This window comes from Hordeum vulgare, chromosome 2H (genome assembly GCF_904849725.1).
Source record: "Hordeum vulgare subsp. vulgare chromosome 2H, MorexV3_pseudomolecules_assembly, whole genome shotgun sequence".
Classification (NCBI taxonomy): Eukaryota; Viridiplantae; Streptophyta; class Magnoliopsida; order Poales; family Poaceae; genus Hordeum; species Hordeum vulgare.
The window spans coordinates 600,763,830-600,788,893 of NC_058519.1; the positions used below are offsets into that span (position 1 = coordinate 600,763,830).

Sequence of the window (25,064 nt, forward strand, 5' to 3'; positions counted from 1 at the left end):
ACACTGGTTGAAGTGATGGTTCAATAACCTCATCAAGTTCTACTACCCTCCCACTCAATTCTTTCGAGAGAAACCTTTCCTCGAGAAAGGATCCGTTTCTAGAAACAAACACTTTGCTTTCGGATCTGAGATAGGAGATGTACCCAACTGTTTTGGATATCCTATGAAGATGCATTTATCCGCTTTGGGTTCGAGCTTATCAGACTGAAACTTTTTCACATAAGTGTCGAAGCCCCAAACTTTCAAGAAACGACAGTTTTAGATTTCTCTAAACCTCAGTCTATACTGTGTCATCTCAACGGAAATACGCGGTGCCCTATTTAAAGTGAATGCGGTTGTCTCTAATGCATTACCCATAAACGATAGTGGTAATTCGATAAGAGACATCATAGCATGCACCATACCAAATCACTTAGCAAGAACATAACGATATCCACTACGTGCCTCAGCACCCATTGGACTGCATACATCAAAATGTATCACTTCCAACAAGTTACTATCTTATTTCATCTCAATGAAAACAAGGCCTTGCTCATGTGGTATGATTTGCATGTCACTAGTGATTCGAAATCAGGTGAGTACAAAGATCCATCAGCATGGAGCCTCTTCATGCAATTTATACTAACATGACTCAAGCGGCAGTGCCACAAGTAAGTGGTACTATCATCATTAACTCGTATCTTTTGGCACCAATATCATGAACATGTGTAACACTACGATCGAGATTCAATAAACCATTGAAGGTGAATATTCAAGAAAATAGAGTAACCATTATTCTCCTTAAATGAATAATCGTATTGCAATAAACACGATCCAATCATGTTCATGCTTAACGCAAGCACCAGATAACAATTATTTAGGTTTAACACCAATCCCGATGGTAGAGGGAGCGTGCGACGTTTGATCATATCAACCTTGGAAACACTTCCAACACGTATCGTCACCTCGCCTTTAGCTAGTCTCCGTTTATGCCGTAGCTTTCATTTCGTGTTACTAATCACTTAGCAACCGAACCGGTATCCAATACCCTCATGCTACTAGGAGTACTAGTAAAGTACACATCAACATCATGTATATCAAATACACTTCTTTCGACTTTTGCCAGCCTTCTTATCTACCAAGTATCTAGAGTTGCTCCGCCTCAGTGACTGTTCCCCTCATTACAGAAGCACTTAGTCTCGGGTATGGGTTTAATCTTGGGTCTCTTCATTAGTGCAGCAACTGTTTTGCCGTTTCACGAAGTATCCCTTCTAGCCCTTACCTTTCTTGAAACTTAGTGGTTTTACAAACCATCAACTATTGACGCTCCTTCTTGATTTCTACTTTCGCAGTGTCAAACATCGCGAATCGCTCAAGGATCATTGTATCTATCCTTGATATGTTATAGTTCATCACGAAGCTCTCACAGCTTGGTGGCAGTGACTTTGGAGAACCATCACTATCTCATCTGGAAGATTAACTCCCACTTGATTCAAGTGATTGTCGTACTCAGACAATGTGAGCACACGCTCAACGATTGAGCTTTTCTCCTTTACTTTGTGGACAAAGAATCTTGTTGGAGGTCTCGTACCTCTTAACAAGGGCACAAGCATGAAATCACAATTTCATCTCTTTAGAACATCACTTATGTTCCGTGACGTTTTACAACGTTTTCGGCGCCTTGCTTCTAAGCCATTAAGTATTTTGCACTGAACTATCGTGTAGTCATCAGAAACGTGTATGTCGGATGTTCATAGCATCCACAGACGACGCTCGAGGTGCAGCACACCGAGTGGTGCATTAAGGACATAAGCCTTCTGCGCAGCAACGAGGACAATCCTCGGTTTTACAGACTCAGTCTGCAAAGTTTGCTACTATCAACTTTCAACTAAATTTTCTCTAGGAACATATAAAAACAGTAGAGCTATAGCGCAAGCTACATCGTAATTCGCAAAGACCATTAGACTATGTTCATGACAATTAGTTCAATTAATCATATTACTTAAGAACTCCCACTCAAAAAGTACATCTCTCTAGTCATTTGAGTGGTTCATGATCCACTTACACTAGCTCAAGTCCGATCATCACGTGAGTTGAGTATAGTTTCAGTGGTAAGCATCCCTATGCTAATCATATCATCTATATGATTCATGATCGACCTTTCGATCTCATGTGTTCCGAGGCCATGTCTGCACATGCTAGGCTCGTCAAGCTTAACCCGAGTGTTCCGCGTGCGCAACTGTTTTGCACCCGTTGTATGTGAACGTTGAGTCTATCACACCCGATCATCACGTGGTGTCTCGAAACGACGAACTGTAGCAACGGTGCACAGTCGGGGAGAACACAATTTCGTCTTGAAATTTTAGTGAGAGATCACATCATAATGCTACCGTCGTTCTAAGCAAAATAAGGTGCAAAAAGGATTAACATCACATGCAATTCATAAGTGACATGATATGGCCATCATCACGTGCTTCTTGATCTCCATCACCAAAGCACCGGCACGATCTTCTTGTCACCGGCGCCACACCATGATCATCCATCAATGTGTTGCCATCGTGGTTGTCGTGCTACTTCTGCTATCACTACTAAAGCTACATCCTAGCAAAATAGTAAACGCATCTGCAAGCACATATGTTAGTATAAAGACAACCCTATGGCTCCTGCCGGTTGCCGTACCATCGACGTGCAAGTCGATATTTCTATTACAACATGATCATCTCATACATCCAATATATCACATCATATCGTTGGCCATATCACATCACAATCATACCCTGCAAAAACAAGTTAGACGTCCTCTAATTTTGTTGTTGCATGTTTTACGTGGTGACCAAGGGTATCTAGTAGGATCGCATCTTACTTACGCAAACACCACAACGGAGATATATGAGTTGCTATTTAACCTCATCCAAGGACCTCCTCGGTCAAATCCGATTCAACTAAAGTTGGAGAAACCGACACTTGCCAGTCATCTTTGAGCAAAGGGGGTTACTCGTAACGATGAAACCAGTCTCTCGTAAGCGTACGAGTAATGTCGGTCCGAGCCGCTTCGATCCAACAATACCGCGGAATCAAGAAAAGACTAAGGAGGGCAGCAAAACACACATCACCGCCCACAAAAACTTTTGTGTTCTACTCGAGAAGACATCTACGCATGAACCTAGCTCATGATGCCACTGTTGGGGAACGTCGCATGGGAAACAAAAAATTTCCTACGCGCACGAAGACCTATCATGGTGATGTCCATCTACGAGAGGGGATGAGTGATCTACGTACCCTTGTAGACCGTACAACAGAAGTGTTAGTGAACACGGTTGATGTAGTGGAACGTCCTCACGTCCCTCGATCCTCCCCGCGAACTATCCCGCGAACAGTCCCACGATCTAGTGCCGAACGGACGGCACCTCCGCGTTCCGCACACGTACAGCTCGACGATGATCTCGGCCTTCTTGATCCAGCAAGAGAGACGGAGAGGTAGAAGAGTTCTCCGGCAGCGTGACGGCGCTCCGGAGGTTGGTGATGATCTTGTCTCAGCAGGGCTCCGCCCGAGCTCCGCAGAAACGCGATCTAGAGGTGAAACCGTGGAGATAGGTGGTCGGGCTGCCGTGGAAAAAGTTGTCTCAAATCAGCCCTAAAACCCCACTATATATAGGAGGAGGAGGGGGGAGACTTGCCTTGGGGTCCAAGGACTCCCAAGGGAGTCGGCCGAGCCAAGGGGGAAGGTCTCCCCCTCCCAAACCGAAATCCACTTGGTTTGGAAGGTGGAGTCCTTCTTCCCTTTCCCACTTCCTTCTTTTTTTTCCTTTCCTCTTTGATTTTCTTTCCTATGCGCATAGGCCTCTCTTGGGCTGTCTCACCAGCCCACTAAGGGCTGGTGCGGCACCCCAAACACCCATGGGATTCCCCGGGGTGGGTGGGCCCCCCGGTGAACTCCCGGAACCCATTCATCATTCCCGGTACATTCCCGGTAACTCCGAAAACCTTCCGGTAATCAAATGAGGTCATCCTATATATCAATCTTCGTTTCCGGACCATTCCGGAAACCCTCGTGACGTCCGTGATCTCATCCGGAACTCCGAACAACATTCGGTAACCAACCATATAACTCAAATACGCATAAAACAACGTCGAACCTTAAGTGTGCAGACCCTGCGGGTTCGAGAACTATGTAGACATGACCCGAGAGACTCCTCGATCAATATACAATAGCGGGACCTGGATGCCCATATTGGATCCTACATATTATATGAAGATCTTATCGTTTGAACCTCAGTGCCAAGGATTCATATAATCCCGTATGTCATTCCCTTTGTCCTTCGGTATGTTACTTGCCCGAGATTCGATCGTCAGTATCCGCATACCTATTTCAATCTCGTTTACCGGCAAGTCTCTTTTACTCGTTCCATAATACAAGATCCCGTAACTTACACTAAGTCACATTGCTTGCAAGGCTTGTGTGTGATGTTGTATTACCGAGTGGGCCCTGAGATACCTCTCCGTCATACGGAGTGACAAATCCCAGTATTGATCCATACTAACTCAACGAACACCTTCGGAGATACCTGTAGAGCATCTTTATAGTCACCCAGTTACGTTGCGACTTTTGATACACACAAAGCATTCCTCCGGTGTTAGTGAGTTATATGATCTCATGGTCATAGGAACAAATACTTGACACGCAGAAAACAGTAGCAACAAAATGACACGATCAACATGCTACGTCTATTAGTTTGGGTCTAGTCCATCACATGATTCTCCTAATGATGTGATCCCGTTATCAAGTGACAACACTTGCCTATGGCCAGGAAACCTTGACCATCTTTGATCAACGAGCTAGTCAACTAGAGGCTTACTAGGGACAGTGTTTTGTCTATGTATCCACACAAGTATTGTGTTTCCAATCAATACAATTATAGCATGGATAATAAACGATTATCATGAACTAAGAAATATAATAATAACTAATTTATTATTGCCTCTAGGGCATATTTCCAACATTCATATAATCCCGTATGTCATTCCCTTTGTCCTTCGGTATGTTACTTGCCCGAGATTGGATCGTCAGTATCCGCATACCTATTTCAATCTCGTTTACCGACAAGTCTCTTTACTCGTTCCGTAATACAAGATCCCGCAACTTACACTAAGTCACATTGCTTGCAAGGCTTGTGTGTGATGTTGTATTACCGAGTGGGCCCCGAGATACCTCTCCGTCACACGGAGTGACAAATCCCAGTCTTGATCCATACTAACTCAACGAATACCTTCGGAGATACCTGTAGAGAATCTTTATAGTCACCGAGTTACGTTGCGACGTTTGATACACACAAAGTATTCCTCCGGTGTTAGTGAGTTATATGATCTCATGGTCATAGGAACAAATACTTGACACGCAGAAAACAGTAGCAACAAAATGACACGATCAACATGCTACGTCTATTAGTTTGGGTCTAGTCCATCATGTGATTCTCCTAATGACGTGATCTAGTTATCAAGCAACAACACCTTGTTCATAGTCAGAAGACACTGACTATCTTTGATCAACTGGCTAGCCAACTAGAGGCTTGCTAGGGACAATGTTTTGTCTATGTATCCACACATGTAAATGAGTCTTCATTCAATACAATTATAGCATGGATAATAAACGATTATCTTGATACATGAATTATAATAATAACTATATTTATCATTGCCTCTAGGGCATAATTCCAACAAAAAGTCTATCTCCCAACGGCCAAAACCCCTCTCTATTTATAGGAGGAGGGGGAGGGCTGCGCCACCCCTAGGGTTCCCTCCCTAGGAGTCGGCGGCCACCAGATGGGAGAGGGGGGCGGCGGCCAAGGTGGGAGGGGGTGTGGCGCACCACCTGGTGGGCCTAAGGCCCACCTGCGCCTAGGGTTGTCCCCTCTCCCCACCACTTGCGCATTGGGCTGGGTGTGGGAGGTGCACCAGCCCACCTAGGGGCTGGTTCCCTCCCGCACTTGGCCCATCTATCCTCTCGGGGTCATTGCCCCCCTTCGGTGGACCCCCGGGGCTACCTCTGGTGGCCCGGTGGTCCCGGTACGTTACCTGTGACGCCCGAAACACTTTCGGCATCCAAACCCATCCATCCTATATATCAATCTTTACCTTCAGACCATTCCGGAGCTCCTCGTGACGTCCGGGATCTCATCCGGGACTCCGAACAAATTTCGGTAACCTCGTATAACAATTCCCTATAACCCTAGCATCATCGAACCTTAAGTGTGTAGACCCTACGGGTTCGGGAGACACGCAGACATGGCCGAGACACCTCTCCGGCCAATAACCATCAACGGGGTCTCGATACCCATGGTGGCTCCCACTTGCTCCATGATGATCTCATCGGATGAACCACGATGTCAAGGATTCAATCAATCCCGTATACGATTCCCTTTGTCTGTCGGTATAGAACTTGCCCGAGATTCGATCGTCGGTATACCTATACCTTGTTCAATCTCGTTACCGGTAAATCTCTTTACTCTTTCCGTAGCACGTCATCGTGTGACTAACTCCTTAGTCACATTGAGCTCATGATGATGTTCTACCGAGTGGGCCCAGAGATACCTCTCCGTCACACGGAGTGACAAATCCCGATCTCGATTCGTACCAACCCAACAGACACTTTCAGAGATACCCGTAGTGCACCTTTTTAGTCACCCAGTTACGTTGTGACGTTTGATACACCCAAAGCACTCCTACGGTATCCGGGAGTTGCACAATCTCACGGTCGAAGGAAAAGACACTTGACAATACAAAAGCTTTAGCATACGAACAATACGATCTAGTGCTATGCTTAGGATTGGGTCTTGTCCATCATATCATTCTCCCAATGATGTGATCCCGTTATCAATGACATATAATGCTCATGATCCGGAAACCATGATCATCTATTGACTAATGAGCTAGCCAACTAGAGGCTTGCTAGGGACACATTGTGATCTATTTATTCACACATGTATTACTGATTCCTGTTAATACAATTATAGCATGAACAATAGACGATTATCATGAACAAGGAAATATGATAATAACCATTTTATTATTGCCTCTAGGGCATATTTCCAACACTTAACACTTCTTGTACCAGTTCTTTTATGAAGAGAGATATTGACTTCAAATGGAATTTATTGGAAAGAATTAAACGCAACTCTGAAGATTGGGAGTTTGATGAAGGTAAGGACTCAGGTATGAATTTCAAGTTTGATTGCGTTAAATCCTTTGTCGAAACAAATACTTTTTGTGATTTTAGCGCTAAATATGGACTTGACTCTGAGATAGTAGCTTCATTGTGTGAATCATTTGCTGCTCATATTGATCTCCCTAGAGAGAAGTGGTTTAAATATCATCCTCCCTTAGAAGTCAATGTAGTTAAACCCAATCCAGTTGAAAAGAAAGTCATTGCTTATAATGATCCTATTGTTCCAAGTGCTTACATTGAGAAACCACCTTTCCCTATTAGGATAAATGATCATTCTAAAGCTTCAACTGTGATACGTGGGGGCTACATTAGAACACCTACACCCCTTGAGCAAATTAGAGTTGAACCTGGCATTGCTATTATCAAAGATCTCCTATCCGACAATGTTGATGGCCATGATATTCACTTCCGTGAAGATGCTGCTAGAATTGCTAAACCACATGCTAGAGACAAACATAGGCCTGTTGTTGGCATGCGTGTTCTTTCTGTTAAGATAGGAGATCATTGTTATCATGGTTTATGTGACGTGGGTGCTAGTGTTAGTGCAATACCTCAATCTTTATATGATGAAATTAAAGACGAGATGGCACCCGTTGAGATGGAACCTATTGATGTCACTATTCAGCTTGCCAATAGAGATACTATCTTCCCTTTGGGAATTGTTAGAGATGTTGAAGTCTTGTGTGGTAAAACAAAGTATCCTGCTGATTTTCTCGTTCTTGCTACCACCCAAGATATCTTTTGTCCCATCATATTTGGCAGACCTTTCCTCAATACTGGCAATGCTCATATTGACTGTGAGAAGCAAACTGTCACTGTTGGCTTTGAAGGTGTGTCACATGAGTTCAATTTCTCCAAGTTTGGTAGACAACCTCATGAAAAAGAGTTGCCTAGTAAGGATGAAATTATTGCCCTAGCTTCTATTGTTGTGCCTCCTACTGATCCTTTAGAGCAATACTTGCTTGAGCATGAAAACGATATGCATATGGATGAAAGGAATGAGATAGATAGAGCTATCTTTGAACAACATCCTATCCTTAAGAATAATTTGCCTGTTGAACTGCTTGGAGATCCATCCCCACCAAAGGGTGATCCTGTGTTTGAACTTAAGCAGTTACCTGATACTCTTAAGTATGCTTATCTCGATGAAAAAGAGATATATCTTGTTATAATTAGTGCTAGCCTCTCAGAGCATGAAGAAAAGAAGTTACTAAAAACTCTGAGGAAGCACCGTGCTACTATTGTATATACTCTTGATGATCTTAAGTACATTAGTCCCACTCTATGCTAGCACAAAATTAAAACCGATCCTGATTCCAAACGAGTTGCCGATCATCAACGGAGATTAAATCCTAAGATGAAAGAGGTAGTAAAAAAAGAAATACTAAAGCTCTTGAAAACAGGTATTATCTATCCTGTTGCTCATAGTGATTGGGTAAGTCCGATGCATTGCGTCCCTAAGAAGGGAGGTATTACCGTTGTCCCTAATGATAAGGATGAATTGATCCCACAGAGGATCATTACTGGCTATAGGATGGTGATCGATTTTAGGAAATTGAATAAAGCCACTAGGAAAGATCATTACCCTTTGCCTTTTATCGACCAAATGCTAGAAAGACTGTCTAAACACACACACACTTGTGCTTTCTAGATGGTTATTCTGGTTTCTCCCAAATACCTGTTGCACAATCTGATCAGGAGAAAACCACTTTCACCTGCCCTTTCGGTACCTTTGCTTACAAACGTATGCCTTTTGGCTTATGTAATGCACCTGCCACCTTTCAAAGATGTATGATGGCTATATTCTCTGACTTTTGTGAAAAGATTGTTGAGGTTTTCATGGATGACTTCTCCGTTTACGGGTCTTCTTTTGATGATTGCCTCAGCAACCTTGATCGAGTTTTGCAGAGATGTAAAGATACCAATCTTGTCTTGAATTGGGAGAAGTGTCACTTTATGGTTAATGAAGGCATCGTCTTAGGACATAAAATTTCTGAAAGAGGTATTGAAGTCGATAAGGCTAAGGTTGATGCAATCGAGAAAATGCCATGCCCCACGGATATCAAAGGTATAAGAAGTTTCCTTGGTCATGCTGGTTTCTATAGAAGGTTCATTAAGGACTTTTCAAAGATTCCTAGGCCTCTTACCAATCTCTTGCAAAAGGATATTCCTTTTGTTTTTGACGATGATTGTGAGGAAGCCTTCGAAATACTTAAAAAGGCCTTGATAACTGCGCCTATTGTTCAACCACCTGATTGGAACTTACCTTTTGAAATCATGTGTGATGCTAGTGATTATGCTGTTGGCGCTGTTCTAGGACAAAGAGTTGACAAGAAGTTGAATGTTATTCACTATGCTAGTAAAACTCTAGACAGTGCCCAAAGAAACTATGCTACTACTCAAAAGGAATTTTTAGCAGTCGTGTTTGCATGTGAAAAGTTCAGATCTTACATAGTTGATTCCAAAGTCACTATTCACATTGATCATGCTGCTATTAAGTACCTCATGGAAAATAAAGATGCTAAACCTAGACTTATCAGATGGGTTCTCTTGCTACAAGAATTTGATTTGCACGTTGTTGATAGGAAGGGTGCTGACGACCCCGTAGCAGATAACTTGTCTAGGTTGGAGAATGTTCTTGATGACCCATAACCTATTGATGATAGCTTTCCTGATGAGCAACTGAATGTCATCAATGCTTCACGTAGTACACCGTGGTATGCTGATTATGCAAACTATATCGTTGCCAAATATATACCACCTAGTTTCACATACCACCAAAAGAAGAAATTCTTCTTTGATTTGAGACATTACTTTTGGGATGATACTCACCTTTATAAGGAAGCACTAGATGGTGTTATTAGACGTTGTGTACCTGAGCATGAACTGGGACAGATCCTACAGAAGTGTCACTCCGAGGCTTACGGAGGACACCATGCGGGAGATAAAACTGCACACAAGGTATTGCAATCAGGTTTCTATTGGCCCACTCTCTTTAAGGATGCCCGTAAGTTTATCTTGTCTTGTGACGAATGTCAAAGAATAGGTAATATCAGTAAACGTCGGGAAATGCCTATGAATTATTCATTTGTCATTGAACCATTTGATGTTTGGGGCTTTGATTATATGGGACCTTTTCCAAAATCCAACGGGTATACTCATATCCTAGTTGTTGTTGATTACGTTACTTAGTGGGTAGAAGCTATCCCAACTAGTAGTGCTGATCACAACACCTCCATCAGGATGCTTAAAGAAGTTATTTTCCCTAGATTTGGAGTCCCTTGATATCTAATGACTGATGGTGGTTCACATTTTATTCATGGTGCTTTCCGTAAAACGCTTGCTAAGTATGATGTCAACCATAGAGTTGCATCTCCCTATCACCGTCAGTCCAGTGGTCAAGTAGAGCTAAGTAATAGAGGCAGCCATCTCTCTCGCCGGTCAGGCAACCCCTGTCGGCTAGATTCGAGGCGGTAACCTCTTCCGAGCCGGCATGGTCTAGCTAGATGGCTAGGAACGAGGCGGTCATGCCCAAGCCGGCTGAGCAAGTATGCCAGACGGCCGGGGATCACAAGTCACATCAGATCATAGGTCAGGATGAGACCTTACGATTGAAGGTGGCTACGCGTCAGCAAAGGTACAGGATCGGAGCGCCCGGCAGGTACGAGCGTCGGCGGCCACGCCACTGACCTACCCCGGCTCTGATCCATCACCTAGCATAGTGTTGGACCGTCACACTCCCACTCCATTACTGCACTCGACGTGGGGAACAGTGGGGGCGGTCGTACTACTTGACCATGACGAATCTCGCTGGACGACGCTCGACGTACAGCGCGTGCTCGGCGTCAACCTTACGTGAGAGATCCATTGGCCAGCCGGCGGGTCCCACGGCCAATCGAGACCATGGAGCCGGCGGGCCCCTCTGGCGACAAGACAAGACTCTCGTGGGCCCCTGGTCAGCCGGCGAGGCTGCCAGCCGGGCCCCACTATTGTACCCTTTATCCATATTCTAGGCCGGGGGGTCGCCTATAAAACCCCACGGTCGCCCTCCATGCAAGGGGCCGATCATTCCACAGACGAACAACACTACACACTCACCAACCACATAGAGAGAGGCAGAGACGAGTCGGCTGCTCCCCTATTCCTCCTCCCAACATAGCTCCAGGAGCAACCCTGTACTCTGTTCATACACATCAAACACTCCGGCAGGACTAGGGGTCTTATCTCTACGGAGAGCCCTGAACCTGGGTACATCGTGCGTTCCATGCTTGTACCAACCTCGTTCCGAGCACCCTCCTTTGTCCCTTCGGTTCTCACCGACTTTAGCCTACCTATGGCATATGTTGTGAGTATTCACTAACATGTTGTATAGGTCATACAACATGCTCCCCCCAGATTACTCCATCTTCACTAAAGAAATGGCGTATCTTTAAACTTTATAATTTGGGTTTATTCTGTTAAATCTTTCTTCTTTATGGCACTTTAAGCACCATTTTTGTATTCCTTAGTCTGCTTTCGGAACTATAAAAGATCCAGAAATACAAATTTTCTTTTCTTTAGGGTATCATAATGACGGTATTATAATGACTGTCGTACTCCCCTTGACAATCACATTCTTCATTAATGGATCACTTTAGATGCATAATGTGCATCACATCATCTAAAGTATAGAGGAGTCATGAAATACAATGTATTTCATATCTCTTTCTCCCCCTCGAAATGTGGCAAGAACTTTTCTGCCACAATTTTGAAATCCATTCATAGCTCTTGTGAATTGAGGAAACTTCGATTATCTAGTTCATTCATCTTATCACTTCATGCAAAATGAAGTTATATGTTAACTAGTATGGGAGTACTTTTTCCTCATTTCATTTCACAAACTCAACAGAGTTCTTTATAATTGTCACTTTTGCAGGTCACACTTGCATATCATGTTACTTTTATCCTCTTTGGATTTATTGATTGCTTAATGACCGTTACACATAATGTGTACGGTCGATACTAGGAAAGCTTAATAGCTACTCCATACTTTTCTCCCATAGTGGGACACATTAACCGCACATGAGTCATCATAGCATTCTCGTGTCATACAAGCGTAGTCCTTTACCAAAATTTCTCCCGCTATACACGGATTGTTGACATAATGCAATGTCAACTTTACCCAGTTACGCAGGTATTTTCCCAGACTTTTCCCGCCATGCGGGTAATTCCCTGTAAGGGACATAAATGCCATAATTGGCTCTTTTGACTGCATATTCAATCATCAAATTCAGAAATAAATCTGAATTATCTTTGACACACATGCTTCATCCCACGTTGGTCAAATTAAACATGCATGTTGCTTGTTTCATCTCAATCATGTTGACTGAAAAAGGAGACTTCTTCATAGAGAGTACATGAAAGACATTCGTCAACCAAGACTCTCAATGATCTATCTTTTTTATTTTCTTGAATTAATATCCAAGAGTTCTTTTCTTGTGAAGCCATTCTTTAGAGAGAATATATTCTCTCAAGTTATGACCTTTCTTGTTCATCTTTCGGGTCACTAGTACCCAGCCATTCGCTTTCATGAATGAAAGCATGAAAAACTTTTAGTTTGAGAGAGCTTAGCCAATAAACAACAATAATGAGCATAAAAATAACCCTACGTTGGTCTGGTTAAAATTATGCACATTAAACCTTTTAAAAATTTCTTGTATATTCTAAATCATTGTTGTGGCAGAATTAGAATAAAACATCATCCTTCTACATTAATTCCATATCACCGTTGGGCAGAAATGGAAATAATGCATATAACTCATAAATTGTGTGATGATAGAATTTTATTGAACAATTTTGCTAAGAAATAATCATCATCATCAACCATATTGCATGAGAAAAAGAAATATACATTTCTCTATCTGTGCTCTGAAAATTGATCACTTTGATACAAAATTTATATGAAATTTAAACTTTGAACATAAGATGACTCATACAATTATAGTATTGTTATCATCAACGTTGGTTAGAAAACAACAATACCATATTTTCACTTTAATACAAACATCTTTCTACTGTCATAGCGGGAACTGTTTGAATCTTATTTCACCCACATGGAAAAAAAACATTGCTAAGAACAGTTCTTCCAATTAAAATTTTCCGTTGGTTCCAATTTAATTGGAGGATTAAACTTTTTACTTTGCAGCGGAAAAACGTGAATATAAAATTCATGCACCTTTACAGAAAAAAATTCTGTTAAAACATAAAATCCATGAACTTTTCTTTTTCTGAAAATCTTCTTTTATTTTCAGAATCTTTTATTTTTCTTTTCCGAAAAATTATGTTACTATTACAGAAAAAATATTCTGTCATAATTAAAAAATTCATGAACTTTATAATCCCTTTTATAAAATCCATGAATTTTTCTTTTTCTGAAAAACTTCTTTTATTTTCAGAACCTTTTATTTTTCTTGTCAGAAAAATCAACATTGCTTTTACAGAAACTTCGAACAATTCATTTCCTCTTTTCTAAACATATTTTCGTAGGAAAAATATGCACAGAGAAAATATATTAAATCTGCCTAAAATAGACAGAAAACAAAAAAAACGTTTTAAGGAAAACTTGTGCGGGCCTTTTGCCCTGCCTTCGGCCTTTGGCATCAGCCCATCTTCCTCGCGCCGGCCTGTGGCCTTGCCACAGCCACGGTCGGCTCTCTGGCGCGCTTTTGGCCTCGCAGGCCCAGCCGCTAGCCTCGGCCCGAGTGGCCCGTCGCGGCGCTAGGGTTTTCTCTGGGGCCGTCGGATCTAATCCGACGGTTCCCGTGGGAATCGGAGCCACAAAAAGGGCTAGAGCCGGCGTGGGGGGAACCCTAGCGTTCATTCCTCCCCCAACACCGCTCGTCTCTGCCTCCCGAGCGCGCAACCCCTTCCTGCCGCCGCGCCGTTTCGATGGGGAGGAGCTACGCCGGCCGCCGGCGACGGCCACGCCACCGCGCGCCGCGCGAGCCGCTTCAGGCCCCCTCCCCATGTTGTTTCTTCTTTCTTCACCGCGTCGTTACCATCTTTGTCTTGATCTGAACGGCGACGGCGAGTCTCCGGTGGTGCTCTTTCCGGCCGTCGCCGACGGGGTCAAAGACCTCCGCCCCGCACGAGCCTCTCATTCCTCTTCTCGTTGTCGAAACAAGGCAAACGCCCCGCGCCCCGCGGCATGCGAGCCCTTCTCCCTCCCTCTTTTCTTTCTCAGATACACCGCCGCCTTAGACAGAGAGAAGAGAGCAAACTCCCCTACTCCCCCTGTTACGTGACGGAGACGGCACCCCTACAGTCCCCCTTGCCGGCGCACGCGAGCTCCCGAAGGAGAGCGCGGCGCCGTCAAGCGTGTCGGTGGTGGTGCTACTTTTCCCCAACGGGATTTATCTGTTCTCTGCCTTTCCTTTGCATTTTTCCTCCTTTTTTTGTTGTGGTTTGCTTTTTCGGATCCAGTCCAACTTGTGCTTTGCCCCCGAAGGGGTAGAAACTTTGCCCCGATGAGGGGTGGTGTTCTTCTTCCCCACACCTCGGCTTGCCGATGAGTGTGGGGATCGAGGGGGATGGGCGCGGCCGAGGCGGCGCTCTTTGCCGGTTGCAAATCCGGTGGCTTTCATTTTCTTTTGTTTTTCATCTTGTTCTTTGCCCTCTTCTAGGGTTCTTAATGGGGAGGAAAATCTTTTCTTGTGCATGTTTCAACCGAAAACACATCTAAAGCCTCGTGGCTTTGATACCATTGATAAATCCCGTGGATCGTCAAGGCTAGATGTGTTCGGTGAGAGTAGTAGTTTATTACCTTGTAGTGTACTCGATGAGCTCCCTCTGGTGTCCATCGTCAGGTGGTGACGACGGTGGGGATGGAGAGAGATGTGGTAGCGGCGGCGGTGGACTTTCCATCGCTTCAGCGCTACCCTCTAGATCGGATTAGGGTTAGGAGTGGGGAACCAGTGACGACGGCGAACCTCGTAACTTGTGCCATGGTCTCCACCTCCTTTATATAGCATTGCGCGACATGGACCCACCAGCCTTGCTTGGGCTGGACGCCCCCGATCAAGGCGTGGGTCAAGATTTCAATGGACCTTTAGACCCATTAAAGAAGAGATCAATCTAACAAAAACGTCATCCATTTAGATCCGCACAAAACGTCAGACAGGTCGGCCGGAGCACCCGGAGCTCTGAACTACATAAAGCAATCCATCGGGATCTGTCAAAGACACAGTGACCATATAATAAAATATATGCCCTTTATCGAAGGGGTGAAAAATCCATAAGTTGTTGAGGGGCACACCACATGATTGTGCGCCAAAAGGCAACAGCGAACGGCGACGGGCGAGATCCATCTCAGGGAACGTTCGGTGGCATCATTCTCTAATCTGCAGGAGAGAACATGCCATGTTCTCCTCTCCCCGGAGAGCCCCTGCTGTCCCGCACTGTGGATCATTCCCCTCGCGGCCAGCAATGACCTGCCCCTACCACTCCACCAAACCATGGCCAAGGTCCATCCATGTGACCGCCCAACTCCGCATCATGCAGCAATGCCTATCGCGTTGTTGTCAACAGTTGAACGGCATGGAGATCAGGATTATGCATGGATCATAATGCAGATTCTTCCATGCATGATGAGTCGTCGTTGCAAAGAAATGCTTCAGATGGTACGCCCAAATCTGAATCTGACCGATTCGTGAATGCGCCAGCCCCACAGTTTGTTTAGGCCAACTACCCAAATGATCCTGCCGCGTTCGTTTTGTGATAAACAGACACAAAACACGGTCAATATGTAGAAGCAATTTGTCAGTTATCTGTCCGCTTTTGATTCATCCTTACAAAAATTTAGGTCGCGTTTGTGTCGAAACGGACACATGCGGACACGCGGATATGTGTGCCCTTGTCCTCCCTGACCCGCCCATCGAAGACACAGTCACCCCTTTCCTCCGTCCTCCGACCCTAGCCATAGTCGCCGCTGCCAAATTCTTGGCCTCCTCGCTATCCAGTCCGGCCAACGACAGCACGATCGTCGGATTTTGTGCCTCTCTTGCCCCTGTGTCGACGGATATCCGCTAAATCTGCGATAGTGGGATTTGCCACACCCGACCGCGGAATTTGGCGCATCCAGCCGCTGGTGAATGCGCCTTGCCATGGATTGGCTGTGTATCGAACCGCACGGCCCCGGTAGCGCCTCCACGACGCATGAAGGTATTGAATCTGTCTCTAGCCGTTTAGATTTATCCCGTCGGCGGTTCGTTGGTAAAGACACGCACGACCGTCGTCCGGGCTCGACGCTGGCCCAACGACTCCTCAGCTCACCGTTGTCGCTCATAAAGTGCGACGACTGCCCGCTGCAGATCGTGCGTCGCGTTTCTAGCACAACGGAATATCCGTGGTGGGTGTTCTTCAAGTGCAAAAAAAGAAGGGGTATGTGTTTGCTCAGTTTTTGCTTAAATGTGTGTAGGCTAACAAATGCAAGATTCTGTATTGAAAAAAAGAATACATCGACCTATTGATAGAATGAAATTTTATAGATGCTCGTGCACTCGTTGCTAGAACTCAGGCTAGAAATGAGACTAGAGAAGAGATTAGAAGAGATGCAGTGTCTACTTTTTTAGAATCGAAGAAGAAATAAGTGTGCAAGCTTGACAATCCGCAAATCAACAATGAAGATGTAAAGAAGATGTTAATCTAACTAGTGAAAATAGTTATGGAAACTAAATATCTTTTAAAATGCATAATTGTAGTTTTATTTTCTTTGGTCTTGTTTTTCTAACGAAGAATTGATGAATATACTTCAATGTATCAAAATGTTGTTGTTAAAACAAAATAAAAGGAGGCCAAAAAACTGTATACATGAGGATCAAATGTGTCCGCGTCTTGGACTATGGTCAACGCATCCACAAAAACAACAAGACCATGCCTTATTATGCTACCCAAGGAGACAAAATTTAGACAAAATAGATGTCCGTTTTGAGTCATGCGTTGGAGTTGGCCTTATCCGGTAGGCCCTAGATTTCCTATGTTTTTCTTTTTTGACTTCTATTACCATGGAACAGCAGTAACCTGGCATGGTTACAGGTTTGTTATAGCTAAGTCCACAAGTTACAGGCAGGGCAGAACAGCTATGGTACCGGTGATCACAGTCGGGAAAGGGGAACATGAGGGAGTGGGTAGGGGTACTGAAGAACCGTGCACGCATCTACTCCCATCTTTACAAGTTATTGCGATCTTTGCCAACCTGTAGCTAATGTGTATGCGCAACTACAAGCTTGACCCATTTCCTCCTCTCCCCTCAGTAGGTGGCAGGTACCGGATCAGTCTACACACTCCATTGAATTGAATTATCATCAGTGATGTGCCTGTCCTCTAGCGTACACCTCCCTGGCAATCAGCTCGTAATAATAACCACCAAAAACAACCCGCTGCCGACTGCTCACCTGACCGGACCTCCAACAGGCAACGGGATGGATGGGCTTAACCAAAATTGTTATTAGCAACTAATGCCCAGACACTTGGTTTAATTGGACAGTAGCTAGACAATGACAGTGTCCCAAAGATGTTTCGTTTGTCGGTCAGTCGCAAAACAACTGATTCCATTCATTTCTTCGGAAGCTCACATCAGAGATTAGTTACAATCTTCGCCGTGTTCTTATTATTGGGCTTACGTTTAACCACACACACTCACTAAAACAGTCGTCGTCTTCGTCGTCGTCGTCTCGGTCTAAGCTATCATGAAAAACAACAAACATATACAGAGATTCATTCATACAGAGGACAGGAGCCGTGGATTGACCGAGGCAGGGTCGTTGAACCGAAGCACATACGTACAGTCGTACAGGGCGAGAGGAGGCTGATCGCCGTAGTCACGTCCGGGGGAACACGCCGAGCATCTTGCCCCGGCCGAGGCACTCGGAGAGCTTCTTGGCGCCGTCCACCTCCGCGGCCAGGAGCCCCTGCAGGAACCCGCACGCGCCGGCGGCCACCATCTGCTTCCGGCACCGCCGGGACTGCGACACGGCCAGCAGCAACGACACGGGGAACCGCTTGTCGGCGCCCCGGACGGCCGGGTCCAGCAGCTGCACCGCGTTCACGATGCCCATCTCGTCCTTCTTGAACACCTTCCGGTGGCTGCTTGCCGCCACCACCAGCGTGGCCAGCGCCCTCGCCGCGGCGTCCCTCTCGCCCACGGATTTGGCCTCCAGCATCCAGATCAGCCTCGGCATCGCGCCCCCGGCCTCCTTCCTCGCCTTGCTGCTGCTGCTGACACTGCACAGTTCTGCCAGCGCCATGGCGGCCTCTGTGCGGGTGCTGGCCCTCTCGCTGCCCAGCGCGGCCAGGACGTGGCTGACGAAGCCGGCGGACACGGCTATCTCGGCGATGTAGCGGAAGGTGGACATGTTTCGGAGGAGCCCGTACGCCGGCGCGAGGCCCGGCCCGTCGCCGCGGCAGGACTCCAGGAAGTCCTTGACGCAGCCGAGCGCGCCTTCTTGGAAAGCCTCGACCTTGAGCCTCTGCCCCTCGTCGCCATCGCTGGCCGTCAAGTTCTGGAGGCAGCCAAGCGCGAGCTCCTGCGTCCGCGGAGTGCCGAGTGAGACGAGCTGCACGATCAACGGGAGCGCGCCCTCGTCGCGGAACGCCGGGAGCAGGTCCGGGAACGCGGCGATGTTCCGGAGCACGCCCGCCGCGGCGGCCTGCGACGCCGGGGTGCCGGCGGCGCAAGCCACGAGGAGCGCGGCCACGCCGCCGCGCGCTGATAAGGCAGCCGCCGCGTCCCGCGACGAGGCGGTGAGCGGCTCCAGCGCGACGCACGCCTGCTCTGCGCTGGCACCGCCGGACTCCAGCGCGCGGCAGAGGTGGGGCACGACGGTGCCCGACTCCTGGGCCAGGAACAGGCACCCGGCGTCGGAGGAAGCGAAGGCGGCCAGCACGGACACGGCCCTGTCGCGGGAGGCCGGGAGGAGGTCGCCGGAGTCGAGCATCGCGGCGACCGCGGAGACGGCGGCGGCGGAGTGCGACGCCGGCATGGACCCGACGGATTCGGCGAGCGAGTCGAGCGCCGCGGCGCGGGAGACGGCCGAGCCAAGCCGGAGGCGAGGGAGCAGGCTGTCGGATCCGTCACCTTCGCCCCCGGCGGGGGATGGGGAGACGAGCAGGCGCGCGTCGGCCGCGAGCTGGGAGAGCGAGGCAGCGGAGGAGGAGAGGAGCGAGACGGTGTGGAGGTGGCCGAGGGAAGGGCCGCCGCAGACGGAGAGGAGGGCCTGGAGGGCGGAGGCGAGGGGGGAGAGGAGCGGCGCGGAGGGCGGGAAGGCGGGGTGGGAGAGGGAGGCGGAGAGCGAGGAGACGGAGGTGGAGATGGAGGGCCAGTGGCGGCGGAAGGCCGGGGAGGAGGCGGCCGCGGCGGGGAGCTCGGCCAGGAGGCGGAGGCACTCCGCGAGCGCGTCGCCGGTGGCCGGCGGCGGTTGCATGGTGTGGTGGAGGCGAGGCGGAGGCAGAGTGAGGGGAAGAGGGAACTGAAATGCCGAAATGCTGGGCGCGTGTAGTGCGAAATTGCGCTGGATCTGCGCGCCACTAGCGGAGGCGGAGCCAACCACTCTATACTTCTAGAAGTCCACACGACTGCCCATTCTACCAGTAGCCATTATCCGATATTGCATTCAGACAGACCTTGAGCTGAAGGTCTACTCTGTGTTATGTCAGTACCTGGGTCCTATAAATCCAAGATCCGAATGGCGCCATTGGGAACCGATTTATGTAAATTCTATTACAGTCTTTGTAAATATCGGTCAAATGTAGTAGTATGTGCTATATTTGTGCAATCTTACATCGAGGTCCGTGTAGTTTTTTATTTTATTTTTAGCTCTTTTTTTCTTTTTACATGTCATATTACTTGACTAAGATTTGGTTAAGTTGCAATCGATTGACACCTAGCCACACTCATTCTTTATTGTCAAGCTTTTTTGCAAGCCATTGGGACTCCATTTCATTTCAATTCACAAGTTCATGGACTAAAATGTTTCATCCAAACAAGTTCATGAACATTTCGTACGCGCAATCGTATTGGAACATGTTTGAGTGATGTTACTAGTCATTTACTTACTTTGCTCTAATCATATCGTGCCATTCTCCATCTTCAAATACATTCAATACAGAATGAAGATGGAGCCATTCTCCATCTTCAAATACATTCAACACAGAATGAAGATGGAGAATGGCAGGATTGACTCAATGTGAATCATCTCCTACGAATTCTCATTTTTGGAATGATCTCATGAGTGTTAAAGGCATCTTTTATAATTGTTGTCAGTGAATTGTTAGGGACGTAAAACCAGATTATAAGAAGATGCTTGATCCACATCAAGCCTCTACGTGAACCATTTTCTTGCCTTTATAATCTTACTTACTGTCAGAATATTATGATTGTTGAAGTGCTTTAACAGGATTTTAATTATATTAAGTTCAGGAGATGTTTGTACGGTGAGACGCTGGATATATGGAATAAACTTTAGACATGTGCAGTCAAGTTGTTTTGTGTGAAGAACCTGCCAAAGTCAAATGGCTTTCAACCAATTCTAAATTTCTCTGTTAGATCTCTTTATCATAATGTTATTGCTAGGAGTTAACATTCTCTTTTATGTTGCTTTGGAAATTGAAAGTACCTCTGAAGATTAAGGCTTTTATATGGTTAGTGATCAAAGGAAGGATCCTAACCAAGGATAAATAGTGAAAAATAAGGTTGGAAAGGCACCATAAATGTGAGTTTTATGTTACAGACGAAAGTATTAATCATATGTTTTTCAATTGTTCACTTGTTCTTTTTCTTTGGGTGTAGTTGGGAGTGCTCTGGATAATCCTGAAATGTCCTTGTTGATTTTCAATTTTTGCGAGAATTGGATCCCTAATTATACTAGGAAAGATTGAGTGGTTGTATCTATTGACGCGACTGCTTTACTATCGTCAATCTGGAAAGCAAGGAATAAATCTTGATTTAAAAGTTCTCTTCCTAAAGATTCTACTGACTTAAATTTTACCATGTGTACTTGGTTGGATTTGTGGGTTGTACTATAGAAAAAAGGAGCACAAAAAGTTCTTAGGGAGGTGACCAAGAAGCTAGCTTGGGTAGCTAGTGACGTCTTTAAGCGTACTCATGGATGGCGACAGAGCGAAATACCGTCAAATCCCTGCATATGGTTCCTTGTGGGGCGGAGCGCATAGAGGATCAGATTGGGGTACACACGGGACACGAATTGTACCCAGGCCTGGGCCCTCGTGGTGAAGTAATACCCTACATCATGCATGTATAATTGTATCGATGGTGTTTCTGTCATGAGGAGATTGGATCTATTGTTGATCTAATGGAAACGGTGGGTGAGATTTGAGACGCCGACTTGGGAGGCCCCTACATCCCCTTATATAAATGGGTGAGGGCTAGGGTTACATTGCCCGAATCGCTTTACATGGCTTGATGCCCAAGTTGTCCACTAGAGTACATGTCTTGCGGTACATGTAGTAGGTATCCTTCTAGAGGAGGCCCGTCATTAGTGATGAGCGACCTTATTCCCCGGAAGCCGGGTACCCTCGATGTATGGCGTCTGGAGTTGGAGTCCTTTGTCCTCGGGAATGAGAACCCGTGCGGGCTCCATCTGTTTCAGCAACAGTTGTGGCCCATCTTCATGAGTCCAACCTCATAATACTTGGGTTTACCAGGCGTGTGGCCTCTTTGGCGCCCTCAATTTATTGTTCCGTCGGTATCTTGTCGGCATTAGGGTTGATGTTGAACCGAATGCGTCATCTTGGACTACTTGGCGAGGTCTCGAGTAAGAAGTCAACCTTGTGCAGGCTTGCCTTGAAGCTGCTGAAAATGATTTGTCGAGGGACGAGGCCAAAAAGAGTAGGCGGACAATGAGGCATACGATGGAGAAGGAATGTGAGTCCATGAGGCCGGCGTCAGGAGGCCAACGACGAGGCTCGCGGAGGAGAAGGTCCGTCGGGCAATAAGGCCAGCGCGAGAGGGCCAATGATGAGGCTTGCGGCAGCGAAGGTCTGCCACACGATGATGCCGTCACAAAGAGGCATGCGGCGAGGAAGGTCCACCACGCAATAAGGCCGACGTGAGGAGGCTGACGATGAGACTATGACGGTGAAGGTCCGCTAGGCAATCAGGCCGATGATGAGACCTTGCGGCGGCGAAAGTCAACACATTAGATATTTGAAGAAACTTGAAAGAAAAAGGTTCAAAATAGTAAATGCACTTACTTCTCCCCTCCAGGCCTAATCACCGACATGTGCTCGCGGGTCGTCAGCACGGTCGGGAGACGTGTACTACCATGTTGGTACACGGTGACCCATCAACCACCTTGCCCTCAGTATAGTTCACTCATCCCCGCCACCATAAGTGTGACCACCCGCCCCTCGGCCCGACCGGCCAGGTACCCCATCCGACCGAAGCCTCTGAGGCGGGAGTCTCCTGGGACGTAGCCCCTGGTACAGGAGTCTCGTGGGCCGAAGCCTCTGGAACAGGAGTCTCGTGGCCCGAAGGCCCGTCGACCCGAGGCTCCTAGTCCGGTGTCCCCATAGCCTCCACCTCAAACGGGTCCACCCTAGTAGTCATGTGCTCGGGTGAATGAGCTGGGGGTGGCGTCGAGGACGGCGTAGCAGTCCGCCTAACTCTCCCGCGGCCATGTCATGTACCCTTCGCCTTCTTCCCTACCCGACCTCCTCTCCCGGTGTGCAACGACGCCGATGAAGAAGCACCAGGGAGTGTCCCTGGACTGTCTTCCAACACTCTATAGATAGATAGGGGTGTAATGGAAGGACCCCTCCCGCGGGCTGTTGACGAAGAAGTACCCGCTGAGCGATTTGTACCCGCGCCCACCATCTTTCAACATCTGCCATGACAAAGAGTAAAATAAATTAGTACAACATGAAAAATTGAATACCTGACATGAATAATAATATGTACATATATAATTTAAGTTGGGATGGATACAAACTAATAATAGTCTGGATCGTCTATATATGCTTCGTGATCAATAAATGCATCATCATCATCACTATCACGTGTGTCGTCATAAATGACGTGCTCACCGTGTTCACTGGCATCAACATATGGAAGGCCTTCCTGTAATCGGTCAAGCATTGACATGTCATCTATAGAGTAACCTATTATAGTTCCGGCTCTTCTGGTTCTGGCTGAGGGGTGAAGTCGGATTCACCGTCGTGTCTACTTCCATGTTGTGGGGTGAAGTTGAGCGGTTCTTGAAACATTTTCTTGGAAAGACGTGTTTCTTAGATAAATTCTCCATCATATGTGTCTAGGTTAATGTGAGGTTCATAATCCTCTTCATTTGGGGAGGTGGTCTAACATGTGGTGGCACTTCATAAACAACATCCCAACCATTCAGATCCTTATTAGTTTGGCAAGCCCACGGTAGATAGAAAATTTGGGTAGCGTGAGCCGTAATATAGACATCATGAACATCTAAATGGGTGATCTGATTGATTTCGACTAGCCTTATATGTTCATGAGTCCTTCTAGTCTCCTTCGGCTCGAACCAATAACATTTGAAGACTACGACGTTCAATGGATTTTCACCATAGAATTGAAGTTCATAAATTGATTCAACTCTTCCATAATACTTGGTACCTCCTTCGCCGATAGGAGAGACACCATAATTTGTATAATTCTGGTTAGATATCTCTTCGCCAAAGGTACGAAAGCGATACCCGTTGATGTTGTATTTCTCAAATGAACGGACCTTATAGTCAAAACCATTAGCGGCTTGTCTCAGTTCGGCGTCCATAGACTCTGAATTAGACTACAAGTTTAATATGAAATGATTGTTTCATTAGCCGCAAATTAGACCAAGAAATGAAACGGTCCATTATTGATAATCACCATTTGTTTGAACCAAGAGATGAAACCGGAATAGACGCCTCCATGCTTTGCCAGAAGCTCATACTCTTCGACGGTATCATTTTGGATCACCGCTCCATCCAAGAATTTAGCGATGTATCGGTTGTATCAAATATCCGGGAATAAGAGCAGTTCAAAGGAATTAGAAGTTGCGGAAAAATGTAACGAGAACTTACTCGGTGTACGGCCACACTTCTGTTAGGTTGTTGAAGATATACAATGAAATGGTCCGCCATTCTTCGACATCCAACGTTATTGGTTTCGAAGCACCGGCTGGTGTGAGCTTCCCTTTGAATAGGCTTGGGTTGGATCCACCTTTTTAGGGTCGCCATCATTATACCGAGGCTTCGGATTATGCAAATGACGAGTTTTGGCTTCGTAATGTGTTGTCACGAAGTTTGCCACCTCCTCGGTAATGAATGCCTCTGCCATCGATGCTTCAATTCTACGTTTATTTTTCCATTTTGCTCGAAGCGTCTTCTGCATACTCTCATTTGCAAAGCACCAACGATCTTGCACGGGCCCACCCAATCTTGCCTCGGTCGGGAGATGTAAAATCAATTGTTGCATTGGATTAAAGAAGCCTGGTGGAAAGATCTTCTCTAACTTGCACAACAACTCCGACGTCAACCCCTCCATGTCATCTACCACGCCAGCGGTAGATCTTTTGCACAAAGAACACGGAAGAAATAGCCCAGCTCTACCAGTACTAGACATTCACCCCCTAGGAATAAAGCCATGTAACATCATGAGCATTACCCGCTCAAGCCATATGTGCCAATCATGACTCTTGAGACAAAATATTTCCAATTTTTCAAGACTCACTCAGTGTTCAGATTCGCTGCATACCCATCGGGGAACATCAAGTGCATTTTGACCCACAAAATAATTTCCATCGTAGCTGGCATTCCAAGATTGAACCAGGCCTTAGGCTTTGAACAAATGTGCTTTCCTTTG

The 25,064-nt window shown here is 46.3% G+C and overlaps 1 protein-coding gene across 1 annotated transcript; it reads right to left on the reverse strand.

Annotated features, from left to right (window-relative positions):
• Positions 1-17,761: 17,761 nt before the first annotated feature.
• LOC123430715 (protein CELLULOSE SYNTHASE INTERACTIVE 1-like) lies at positions 17,762-20,083 on the reverse strand. Its single transcript, XM_045114562.1, has one exon. The coding sequence runs from the start codon at positions 19,657-19,659 to the stop codon at positions 18,058-18,060; it is 1,602 nt and encodes a 533-aa protein (XP_044970497.1). The 5' UTR covers positions 19,660-20,083; the 3' UTR covers positions 17,762-18,057.
• Between the last annotated feature and the right edge of the window lie 4,981 nt (positions 20,084-25,064).